Source organism: Oratosquilla oratoria, chromosome 25, assembly GCF_046742065.1.
Source record: "Oratosquilla oratoria isolate Oo_2021 chromosome 25, ASM4674206v1, whole genome shotgun sequence".
Lineage (NCBI taxonomy): Eukaryota > Metazoa > Arthropoda > Malacostraca > Stomatopoda > Squillidae > Oratosquilla > Oratosquilla oratoria.
Genome location: NC_134801.1, coordinates 33213525 through 33226501, shown reverse-complemented (window position 1 = coordinate 33226501; position 12977 = coordinate 33213525). Strand labels below are relative to the sequence as shown.

General features: G+C 40.1%; 1 protein-coding gene across 1 annotated transcript in view; it reads right to left on the bottom strand.

The window, feature by feature from the left end:
* Positions 1 to 2150: 2150 nt before the first annotated feature.
* l(3)76BDm (trafficking protein particle complex subunit 8 homolog l(3)76BDm) overlaps positions 2151 to 12977 on the bottom strand; it is a 71895-nt gene continuing 61068 nt past the window's right edge. The window contains exons 14-15 of the mRNA XM_076208614.1: positions 12282 to 12377; positions 2151 to 3254 (exon numbers count right to left, since the gene is read on the bottom strand). Coding sequence (XP_076064729.1) covers positions 2978 to 3254; positions 12282 to 12377 — 373 coding nt within the window. The 3' untranslated portion in view covers positions 2151 to 2977. The remainder of the gene's footprint in view (positions 3255 to 12281; positions 12378 to 12977) is intronic.

The window sequence follows — 12977 nt, the reverse complement described above, 5'->3', positions numbered from 1 at the left end:
TTCTCACCCCTTGCCTACATGAAGTTGCCCAAAAACTTCATGACAACAAAATTATAATCTGTTGAGCTGACAAACCCATGGTATACATCATCCTTGTAGATATATTCTTTGATACCTCCCACAACCCCATAGTTAAACTGAGATCTGAGGTCAATTCCTTGATATGTGCCTCCAATGCAGTTATTGATGACAAATTCAATGTAGTTACTAAAGACTTTGCTCTGGGGGTATTTCTATGGTAACATAAAAATTCATAAAATCAGTAATCCCTCGAGACCCACTATCTCTTAGATCTCCACCCCGACTTAATACCTTGCCAAGTGCTTATATGACATTACTACCCTTTACATCTGAACCACTTACTCCCTCAGAGCAACTGACAAGCTTACAGATATTTTAATCAGCACTAAACCCACTAGTATCATGGCTTCCTTAGATGCAGATAGTTTGTTCTCAAATGTCCCAGTGAAAGGACAACGGAAATCATATTAGACTATGTTTATAACCATTCTGAGCTATCCCCTCCCAAAATGCTCAGGGACATTATGAAGAGGATGTTTCTTGCCTGTACCATAGAAGTGCCTTTCAGATACCTGGATGGTAATCTATTTATCCAAAAAGATGGTGTTGCCATGGGGTCTCCTTTGGGAGTTCTATTCACATAAGCATTTATATAATTTATGAAAAATTAAGTTATGCATTACCAGACAGAAAAAAAAATTGTTTTATAGGTATGTAGATGACATGTTCATAATACACTTTTTTATATTACATTTTCATAATACACTGCTTTGATTCTGACCTGGGTAGTGGACAGGAAACAGTGAAGACCCTTCATCCATGAGGAACTAAGGTGAGAAGGAAACAAATGGGTGATGGATGAGAGTGGAATGGATGGGAGTAGAATGGGTGGGGATGGGTGCATCCCTTGGCTAGTTACCTCCCTTATAAGGGAGAAGAGGCCCTTGGTATATAGATAGATGACATTTTTGTTTGTGTGAACAATCTGCACCAGCTTAAGAAACTCGGGTCAATCCTACAAAATTATTCTGCATTATGGTTCATAGTGAAACTTAATTCCAACAATAGGCTGCCCTTCCTTGATGCTCTTGTGGAAGATGCTTCAGACAATTACATGACCACAGTTTACCACTAGACTACCAATGTGGGCAAGTGTACATATGGGGAATGTGAATGTACCTAAAGGTACAAGAGAGGAGTAATTTAAGATTACATCCATTGAGCACTACCTATCTGTTCCTCTATGAGATTTACTACAGCACCTGTGACAATGCTAGTGAGTAATGGATATTCCAACACATCTACACAACTGCCTGTGACAGTGCAGACTATGATGAAATATATACTGTAGAGGACTTGCAAACAGACTCGGGGAACACAAAGTTGACATCAGGTACCACTGAGACTAAAACACTCTAGTGACACAGAAGGATATTTGCCAAATTGGGAGAGGGACACGGTTTTAGTAAAGGATAAAAAAAAAAAAGAAAAAAAAAAAGGTCATCAAGTCACTTCCTGTAGTTAATTACAACACCTACAAAAGGATGGGAAAGCTTAAAAAGACTTTGCCCTCCAGGAATGAAACCCAAGACACTTTACTTGATGTAGATGCTCCCATGTTTCTCTCATTATATAATTTTTATTACTATTTCCTACTTTTATCTTTCTCCTCTTCTATACATATTCTTTTTTTTTTATCTATTTCATATGTATTTTTAAACTCTCATCATTCTCATTTTCATTTTTTGTATTCATCACCATCATCTCTCATCATTACAATGTTGGTAAGAGGGGAAGGCATCATCCACTGGGAAAAGTCCTTATGTACAAAAAGCTAATCACTCATCCTGTACACCATTCCTTTCAGAAAGCTTATCTGCAAAACTAGTCAGGAATAAAATCAGATTAAGTCTCCTGTGTTTCCTCTTCCCACCCCACGTCAACCTGTCAAAATGTTTCAACACACACACACACAATATATATATATATATATAGATATAAATATATATATATATATATATATATATATATATATATATATATATATATATATGTATGTACACACATAACGGTTTGAATATGTCTTAGTATTTCATATGATTTGTAAGGTAACTGATTAAACTCTGAACGATCACATAAGCATGTTAATTGGCTATATTTTAACAAAGTCATTCTATACTTCAACTCACATTTCCTTAAATGGGTGATTATGACCAGACACACAGTACATGAAATCTTTTCTTCCGCTTGACACATCAAGTCTGCCTTCTTCCTGGTCCAAGTCTGCATACTACCTATATCATACTTTCTGTCAAATCAAATATTTACAATACCATTTTATATCTTATCCAAATTTACATTCATATCATTATTACTCCCTAACAAACTACCTGGGACCAGTAATGGGTACCTGCAAGTGGTATTCCTGTACAATGGATGTTGGAGAGAATTATTTCTCTACCACCTGTCTTCAAGACTTGTCAACATCCTTACCTCCATTTGGAGATGCAGTAATAAGAGGTACTCTGTCACAAGATCAGATCAAAGAGCTCTCTTTATCAACAATGACAACTTTCTTCCCCTATCCACATAGGGCAAGCTGACCAACTAGTGACTGCTCCCCTCCTGCTACTATATGCTGGTGATAAAAACAGCCTCACACAAATACGACACAGACAACAGTAAAACATTTCTTTCCAAAGAGATCTATAGGGGGATCCAAGAACTGTTGTTAGCTGCTTACCATACCCTCTTTAAAGCAGAGTTATTCACATAACTTTTTTTACCACTAGTTCTTACTCTTCATTGCAATACCAATGTTCAAAATATGCACTACCATCTTTCTTCAATGTAACTGCATTTCCCATCCCTTCCCTAAACTTAAACCTAAACCTAACCCACACCACACCTACCCTGACCCTTCCTCCCATCCCTCCCAACCCAATTACCCCAAGTATCATAAAGGCAATGTTTGTCTGTGTATATCCAACTGTTGTACTGCCACAGCCACTGGCAATTGACATGCTTGGACGGCTAAGGCCTCATTTGCCCAGGCATGCTTGCGATGTGCTTGGAGTTGGAAGGCACCAAGGTTGTAAGTGCCTGGCTGCATGACGAGTACCTTAACCTTGACAGCTTGAGTATCATGGGGTGCTAGCTCAACTCGTCTCAGTGCTCCACCAACCCACAACACTGATCTTGAAGCTTGTGGACACAACAGTTGACTGCTTCCCCTGTTAAGTAAAAAGATTATTCTGCATTTCACATTAATGAGGGATGAAGATTCTATCTATAATCTTTATATCTACCTACATACCTATGGGCTTCTTCTCCTTTTTAAGGGAAGTAGTCAGCCAAGGCATGCACCTATCCCTACCCATCCCATTCACATCCATCACCAATTTCCCTTTTGAAGGGATTGTGCTAAAAAATATAACAGAACCACCAAAATTAAGATTACCATACAAATTAAATGGAATGGATTTAGCTTTCACAACTGGCAAGTGCTCTTCTTTCTTTACCACACTGAGCTGGTGACATAAAAATAGTCCCATAAAGATACAATGCGTACAACAGTCCAAAGTCTTTTCCCAGAGAGATTTGTGGGAGGTTCTGATGACCATTGCAAGCCTCTGTGGGGGTACAGATTTTCAACTTAGTGAAACACAAGGCAACAATTGATTGATTGGTTGTAATGAAAGAGGAGCATGATACATCTATGGGAAAAGAGTCAATACAAAGAGTACAGAGAGATGAAAGCTTGTAAGTTTGGGTGATTGTCATGAATGTCCGATAAAGGGTGTAGTTATAGTGGAATGTCCAGTGAGATTATTTAGTTTATGCCTCAGGGAGGCATTTCAATGGACTGGAGGTGTGCATGTAGTTGCTTTTGAGGAATCAGAATGTCAAGTACAGTTAATAAATGCATATTTCCAGTGTTAACAGAGGGGATTAATATACATACATACATATACCAAGGTTTTTTTCCCCTTACCAGGGGAGGTAGTTGTTAATCCCCTCGTACAGGAGGGGATTAACAGGGGAACAAAAGGAGAAATTGGGGAAGAGCAGTGTGGGTTTAAGAAAGGAAGAGGATGCACAGATCAAACTTTCATAGTAAGAGGCTTATGGGAGGGTTTTAATTGAGAGGATTAGGAGAGGAGAGGGAGTAGTTGGGAGGAGCAGTATGGGTTTAGGAATGGTAGAAGATAAGGGATCAAATTTTTGTGGTAAGACAGATTTGTAAGGTTTTAGTAAAAGGTAAGAATGTTTTTCTTGGGCCTTTATGGATTTGGATAAGATAAAGGAGGCAAAGAGGAGAGAAGATGAGAAATGGGGAAAGAGTATGAGAGGAAAATTTGAAAGTAATAAAAAGATGATTTGGAAGAAAATTAAGAGAGGAAGGGGGAGGCAAATCACATAGAGAAGAAAAGGTAAAAGGTGTAGAGGGAGAGATATAATGAAAGATGGCAGTAAGAGGAAGATGGGCAGAGTATTTTATGGAGTTGCTAAATGTGAAGGAGGATAGGGAAGGAAAGGTAGTTGCAATGGGAAGTGCTAAGAAAATGACAGTGATGAACGAGGAAAATGGAGGAGAAATAAGAAAACATGAGGTGAAAGTTATCAAAACTAAATTTACCTTATGAGAGGCTTAGGAACCTTAATTTATACTCTCTGAAAAGACACAGAGCGTAGGGTGATCTAATAGAGGTGTTCAAGTGTATCAAAGGCTTTAACAAGGGTGACACAAACAAGGTCATCATATCAAGACAACAGGCAGGACTCACAGTAACGGATTTTAATTGGACAAATTTAGATTTAAGAAGGAAAAAGGCAAGAACTGGTTTACTAATTGGGTGGTCAACAAATGGAATAGACTTAGTAACCATGTAGAGAGCGATGAAACAATGGGTTGTTTTAAGAAATGGTTAAACAACTTTATGGATAAGGATGACCAGTGGTAATGGACATGGAACTGCCTAGTGTAGGATTTAAGGTCTCTTGCAGTCTCCTTCACTCTTATGTTCTTACAAGAGCAGGTAAGGCATCTGGGTTAGATGGGTATCCTGTGTAGTGTCTAAAAAGGGGAGGTACAGTGATGGTGGACTAGCTGGTTAGGTGGTTTAATGATTGTCTAATGGAGGGTAGAGTGCCGGAGGACTGGAGGAATGCCTGTGTAGTTCCACATTACAAGGGAAAAGGGGACAATTGTGAGTGTAGTAGTTTCAGAGGGATCAGTTTGTTGAATGTAGTTTGGAAAGTTTATGGGAGGGTTTAGATTGTGAGAATTAGGAGCAGAAAAGAGATAGTAACTGGTAAGGAACAGTGTGGGTTTAGGACATGTAGGGGTTGTATGGATCAGATTTTTGTGGTAAGGCAGATATGTGAGAAAGCTTTACAAAAAGGTAGGGATGTTTTTTAGGCCTTTATGGATTTGGAAAGGCTTATGACAGGGTAGGCAGGAAGGCACTGTGGAAGATATAGCACATATATGGGATAGGAGGAAAGCTGTTAAAACCAGTTAAGAGTTTTTATAATAGTAGAACCTGTGTTAGAATTAGAAATGGAGAGAGTGAGTGGTTTGAGGTAAAGGTGGGACTTTGCCAGGGATTTGTTATGTTGCCTTGGCTGTTCAATTTATACATGGATGGGGTAATGCAAGAGGTGAAAGCAAGAGGTAAAAGCATGGGTCACAGGCCTGGGATTGGAAATGGTTAAAGAAAATTGAGAAAAATGGAAGATAAGCCAGTTGTTGTTTGCTGATGATGGTGCACTTGTGGCAGGATTAGCGGAGGGATTAAGGAACTTAGTGACAGAGTTTGGGAAGGTGTGTGAAAGAAGGAAGTTGAAGATAAATGTGGGTAAAAGTAGTGATGAGATGTACAAGGGGAGAATGTGGCAGTAAATTGGAAATGAGTATTAATAGAGAGAGACTGGAGGAAATGGATAGTTTTAGATACTTGGGTGCAAATGTGGCAGGAAAGGGAGAAGTGGAAGTGAAGGTAGAATGTAGTTTGAGAGAAACAAGTAAATGTCTTTGGGGATTAAAAAGTGTAATGAGAAAATATAATCTGGGATTGATGCTAAGAGGAGATTATATGAAGGGGTGATTGTGCTGACGGCACTGTATTGGGCAGAAACATTGAACATAAGGGAGGAAGAATCTAAATATGAGATGAAATGCCTGAGAAGTATGGTAGGGTTTACTAGGCTGGATAGTGTGAGAAACAAGGTGAGGAGGAGAGCAGGGGTGGAAAGGGAGTTGGGAGACTGGGTTGATGACAGAGTATTGGGATGGTTTGGACACACAATGGGGTAAAAGGGGCATTGGGAAAGAGGGGCATGTCTATTGAGGAAGGAAGGGAAAAGACAGAAGATAAGGGGTGAATGAAGAATGGTTGTGTATGGATGATGCTGTAATGTATGGAAGTGGGTGGGGGTTGAGGGAGTATGTGTGAATGATATTTTGATGCAGCCTGAAGGGATTTCTCCCTGTCTTCTTTTTTTCTGCATCAGGGGACGGAGAAGGGGGGTTGCCAATTCAATGAAGCAGCGTTGTTGTGGATGTGATGTGTCTTGCTGCATTGCTTCTGACCCAGGGCATTGGGTGAAATGCAGGGATGACCAGTCATCCAGGAGGAACCAAGAAAAGAGGGAGGGGTAGTGAATGGGAATGAAGTAGATGGGGATGAAATGGGTGGAAATGGATTTCTGCCTTTGACTTTGGCTACCTCCCTTGTAATGGGGAAAAATCCATTGGTATATGTATGTTTTGATTTGGAGAAGGTTTATGACAGTGCAGACAGGAAGGCACTGTGGGAGGAATTGCAGATATATTGGGCTGGAGTAAAGCTGTTAAGGGCCATCAAAAGTTTTTACAAGAGTAGTAGAGCCTGTGTTAGAACTGGAAATGGAGAGAACAAGTGGTTTGAGGTAAAAGTGGGGCTGCATCAGGGATGTGTCATGTTGCCATGGCTATTCAATGTATACATGGATGGGATGGTATAGGAGATAAATGTGAGGGTGATAGGCGGGGGATTAGAGATTGTTAGATACAATGGAGAGGTGAGGTGAGCCAGTTGCTTGTGAATGACACTGTGCTTATGGCAGGGTCATAGGAGGAACTAAGGCCATTAGTGACAGAGTTTATGAAGGTATGCATTAGGAGAAATATGAACATGAGGGTAAAAGTAGTTTTTGAGGGACTTTTTGATGAAAATATTTGTTGTCTGCTAATTTACATTCTAAAACACAGCATATAGTGCCATCTTTTGGTACTAGTTTTGATGTCATGGTTTGTGTACTATCCCAAGCCATCTCAATTAACAATATTGTCCTGTAGTGAAACAGATGATTCCTTCAGTGATATTGAGTTTTTCATCTTCTTTTGGGAGTAGTCTTGTCTCTCTAAATATCTCTGACAACAGCCAAATGTGTGGATAGACAGCATAACTATGGGCTATCAATTTAAACTGAAATATCTCTATGAAAATGTTTTCATACTGGTGCTCACCTATGTGTATGTTGGTTCTGCAATGCTGTCTTTGGGCACTCAAAAAAGTAAGAGTATACATGACATACTCAATATTTTTGCAGTGTGCTCCTACACAAGACATTGTAAATTCACACTACCTCTACTGGATGCCACAAAAATTATTTCCACAACATAATATAGATATTTTTTTCATCTCAGCCCAAGTGTGCCAGTTAAAAGGTTAATTATGGTGATATGTTACTACTAGATAAAACTAATCATTCTTTACACTACAAGTTAGACACATTATTTTAGACTGTTTACACACTGTAGAAAAATAAAATATATCACCAAGTATTGCTAAGAACATACCAATACATTCCAGCAAATGACAAGTGTCTCTTTGCATTTATCCCTATACTGCACCCTATCTTTTGTCTAGTTTTGTTTTATTTTCCTTTTTGTTATATCTATTCTATGTAATTTCTTTGTTTTTCACTTATTATTTCTACTGGTTTTATTTTCTAAGCTTATTTATCTGATAAATTTAATAACAACTTCCAAAAACAATTCCTTTTATCATTTGTTTTGCATAATGCTTTAAAAATGGCCATTTATTATTATTGTAAGAGAATCTAGCCCCATCATTTAGCTCCCTATGTATGTTCTGTACATGAATTATATAATAGTTGCTGGGCAGTTATCAAAGACGGGGACACTGATTAAATGAAGCACCCTTGCTGTGGATATGCTGTGTCTTGCTACATTGCTTCTGACCCAGGGGAGTGAATGAGATACAGGGATGACCCATCATCCAGGAGGAATCAAGAAAGGAGGGAGGGAGGGGTGCTGAATGGGAGTGGTGCATGTGGGGATGAAATGGGCGAGAGTGGATTTCTGCCTTTGACTTTGGCTATCTCCCTTGTAATAGGGAAAAGCCATTGGTATATGTATATATGTATCCATTTCTTTCCTCATTTTCATAATTCCTAAATTTTATATCAAATAGCCTACAGCACTTGATACAATCAACATTTATCAAACATGATGACAATGCATGAAGAATGAACAGAACTCATGACATCACTGCAGAGTAGATGGTGCCACAGATATGTTTCATGAGAATGGCTGATGCAGGCAATGTTTTGGTGACTGGATAAGTAATTTAAAATTGCAATAAATAAAAACAAGAGTTTTTGTATAATTCATTTAGCTATTATTGAATTTGGTAAGTACTAAAAACATATTCTAGTCAAATTAGACACCTTTATTTTTCCGAGTGGTTACACTTTAAAGACTGGAGGAAGTGGACAGTTTTATTTGGGGTTGCATGTGGCAGGCAATGGAGGAGTGGGGAGTGGAGGTAAACTATAGATCAAGAGAAGCAAGTAAATGTCTTAGAGGAATGACAAGTGTCATGAGAAATAGGCATCTGGGAATTGATGCAAAGAGAAGATTATATGATGGGGTGATTGTGCCTACAGCATTGTATGGGGTGGAGACTTGGAATTTAAGAAACACAGAAAGGAGAAGTTTGAATGCATTTGAGATGAAAATTTCTGAGAAGTAATGTAAGGGTTACAAGGTTGGGTAGAGTGAAAAATGAGGTGAGGAGGAGAGCAGGGATGGAAAGGAAGCTGGCAGATAGGGCTGATGAAAGATTATTGGGATTGTTTGGACACATGGAAAGAATGAAGGAAAATTAGCAAAATGAGTGTGGAAAGCAGCGGTAGATGGAGTGAACTCAAGGGGATGACAAAAGATAAGATGGGATAGTGTGAAAGGGGCTTTGATGATGATGATTACAAGTTTTAGGCTTTAAGCCAAGCACTGGACCAGCAAAGGCCATTCAGCAAAAGGAGCTTTGAGCAAGATGGGAATGTCTAATGAACAAGGATGGGAGAAATCAGGGGAAGGTGAGTGAAGGAAGGTTGTGTATGGATGATATTCTGATGCAGCCTGAGGGGATTTCTCCTAATCTTTTCTATTTTCTGCATGAGGGGACAAGGAGGGATGGTTGTGGAAGTGAAGCAGGCCTGATATGGATGTGCTGAGTCTGCATTGCTTCTGACCAAGCAGTGGGCAGGAGACAGAGATGACACTTCATCTCCAAGGAGCTAAGATAGGAGGGAAACAAAGGTGGATGGGAGTGGAATGGCTAGGAGTGGGTGTGTGCCTTGACTTGACTACCTCCCTGATAGGAAGGAAGAAGCTCTTGGTATATAGATAGATATCTGAAAAGTTTTGAATGTGATGTGTCTTTAGAGCTCTTTTTGATTACAAAAAATCATATGGTAAGTTTGACAGAGAGGTGTTATGCTGTGTTGTGGGTGTATGAATTAGGGGAAAGTTTATTGAGAGGAGTCAAGTTTTTAAATGAGTGGTATAATAGAGTTTGTGAAAGGATAGAGAATGGAGAGAGCAAGTGCTTTGAGGTAAAGGTGGGGCTGTGCCAAGGCTGTATAATGTCATCATGGTTATTCATTGTGTATATGGATGGGGTGGTAAGGAAATTAAACATGAGGGTGCTAGGCAGAGGTTTGGGGCTGGTGAGATGGGAAGTGGGAGGTGAGCCAGTTGTTGTTTGTGGATGACACTGCACTTTTAACTAAGTTAAAGGATAGATGGAAGTATTAATGGCAAAATTTCAAAGAGTAAAAGAGAAAAGGAAACTGAATGTAAATGTGGGCAAAAATAATGAGATGAAAAGTAGAGTTGTGTGGATGGCAGTGAATTGGAGGAGATTTTGAGGGTTGTGAGGCTTGAAGAAATGGAGATCTTTTAGTATTAGGGTCACATGTAACAGGGAATGGAGAAGTGAAAGTGGAGGTGAATTATAAGGGGAAAGAAGCCCTTGGTATATAGATAGGTAGATAGATCTAGCACTAGAGATAAAAAGAAAAAACATACACACATACATACCAAAGGCTTTTTTCCCCTTTATAAGGGAGGTAACAAAAAACCAAAGGCATAAAAAACACTCCCACCCATTCCATCCCTATCATACTCCACTTCCCTCCACCCTTTTCCCTCCCTCTTATCTTGGCACCTCCTGGATGACAGGTCATCACTGCATCTCGCCCACTGCCCTGGGTCAGAAGCAGTGTCACAAGACAGCACATCCACAGCAAGGCCGCTTCATTAAATCAGCAACCTCCCCCTCTCTGTCCCATCATGCAGAAAAGGAGAAGACAGGGAGAAATCCCTTCAGGCTGCATCAAATTATTTCTCACACATACTCCCTCACCCCCATCCCCCACCCACTCCACATGCATCCCAGCATCATCCATATACAACCATTCTCCATTCACCCCTGTCTTCTGTCCTCTCCCTTCCTTCCTCAACAGACACTCCCCTCTTTCCCAATGCCCCTTTTACCCCATCCATCCATCCATCCCATCCTAGGTCGACCCCCTCATGTTCACTCCTTCCACCTCCACCCTCCACACCTCCCCCACCAGTCTTTATTCACTCATTCTTTCCATGTGTCCAACCATCCCAATACTCTTTCATCAACCCTTTCTCTCAACTCCCTTTCCACCCCAGCTCTCCTCCTCACCTCCTCATTTCTCACTCTATCCAACCTAGTAACCCCTATCACACTTCTCAGTCACCTCATCTAAAACATATTCAAACTCCTCTTCTCTTCCTCTCTGTTCCATGTTTCTGCCCCATACAATGCTGTCGGCACAATCACTCCTTCATACAATCTCCTCTTAGCATCCATTCCCAAAAGTCTATTTCTCATTACACTTTTTAATCCACCAAGGCATTTACTTGCTTCTCTCGATCTACATTCTACCCCCACCTCCACTCCTCCCCCTCCCACCACATTCACACCCAAGTACCCAAAACTATCCACTTCCTCCAGTCTCTCTCCCTTAATACTCACTTCCAGTCTGCTGCCATTTTCTCCCATTGTACATCTCATAACCTTACTTTTCCCATTATTCATCTTCAACTTCCTTCTTTTGCACACCTTCCCAAACTCTATCACTAACTTCCTCAATCTCTCCTCTGATTCTGCTACAAGCGTAGTGTCATCCACAAACAACAGCTGGCTTATCTCCCTTTTCTCCATTTTCTTTAACCATCTCCAAACCTTGACCCACCACCCCTGCATTCATCCTTTGCACCACCCCACCTACATATAAATTGAATAGCCAGGGCAATATAACACATCCCTGACAAAGTCCCACCTTTACCTCAAACCACTAACTCTCTCCACTCCTAATCCCAACACACACTCCACCACTCTCGTAAAAACTCTTGACAGCTCCTAAAAGCTTTCCTCCTATCCCAAATATCTGCAATACTTCCCACAGTGCCTTTTTGTCTACCCTGTCATAAGCCTTTTCTAAATCCATAAAAGCCCAAAAAACATCCCCACCTTTTCCCACAGCTCTCTTACATATCTGTCTTACCACAAAATATTATACAATCGGAATAACCTCTTCCTCAGGTAATGAATCAAACTTTCTGGGTTTCAAAATAGTACATTTCATACAAGTCAACCTTTATCAAGTTGTATTCAGTCATATAACATAAATCATTTACATGCAGTCACTCATGTACAAGCTCTTCTTGTATGGTACTTCAAAAATTCAGTACCAAACTACTTCACAGTTTTAACCTCTTTGATAATAGAGAAAACTAATCTGGTACAGATGGAGTTAAGATTTAACAATCTCCTAAATGACAGAGAAACAACTAAAGAGATGACTAAAATTGCCAAACAGTAGTTAGAATAAAAAGTACTATTTGGCATAGGAAAGGGTTAACTTACGATTCATTGGCAACAGCTCCATTGAGATCTAGCATTGTCATAAGTTCACAGCCACTGCAATTCTTCAACTGAAGTACAAGGTCAATGGTACATAGTCTGTAATATATGAGTAAATACATCAGTTATGATATCTTTGGAACCAAATATATACATACATATACCAACAGCTTTTTCCTCCCCTACAAGGGAGATAGTAAAAAAAACAACAGCATAAAATCCAATCCCACACATTTCATCCCCACATACTCCACTCCCATTCACTACCCCTACCTCCCTCTTATCTTGGCTTCTCCTGGATGACGGGTCATCCCTGCATCTTACCCACTACCCTGGGTCAGAAGCAATGTAGCAAGATATAACACATCCACAGCAAGGCCACTTCATTCAACCAACGACCTCCCTCTCCATTCCCTCATGCAGAAAAAGTGAAGACAGGGAGAAATCCCTTCAGGCTGTATCAAAATATCATTCACACATACTCCCTCACCCCCCATCCCCCACCCACTCCCTTCCATTCATCACAGCATCATTCATATACAATCATTCTCCATTCACCCCTATCTTCTGTCTTCTCCCTTTCTTCCTCAACAGACATTCCCCTCTTTCCCAATGCCCTTTTCACCCCATCCATCCATCTCATTCTTGGTCACCCCCTCATGGTCACTCCTTTCCACCTCTGCCTTCCACACCTTTTCT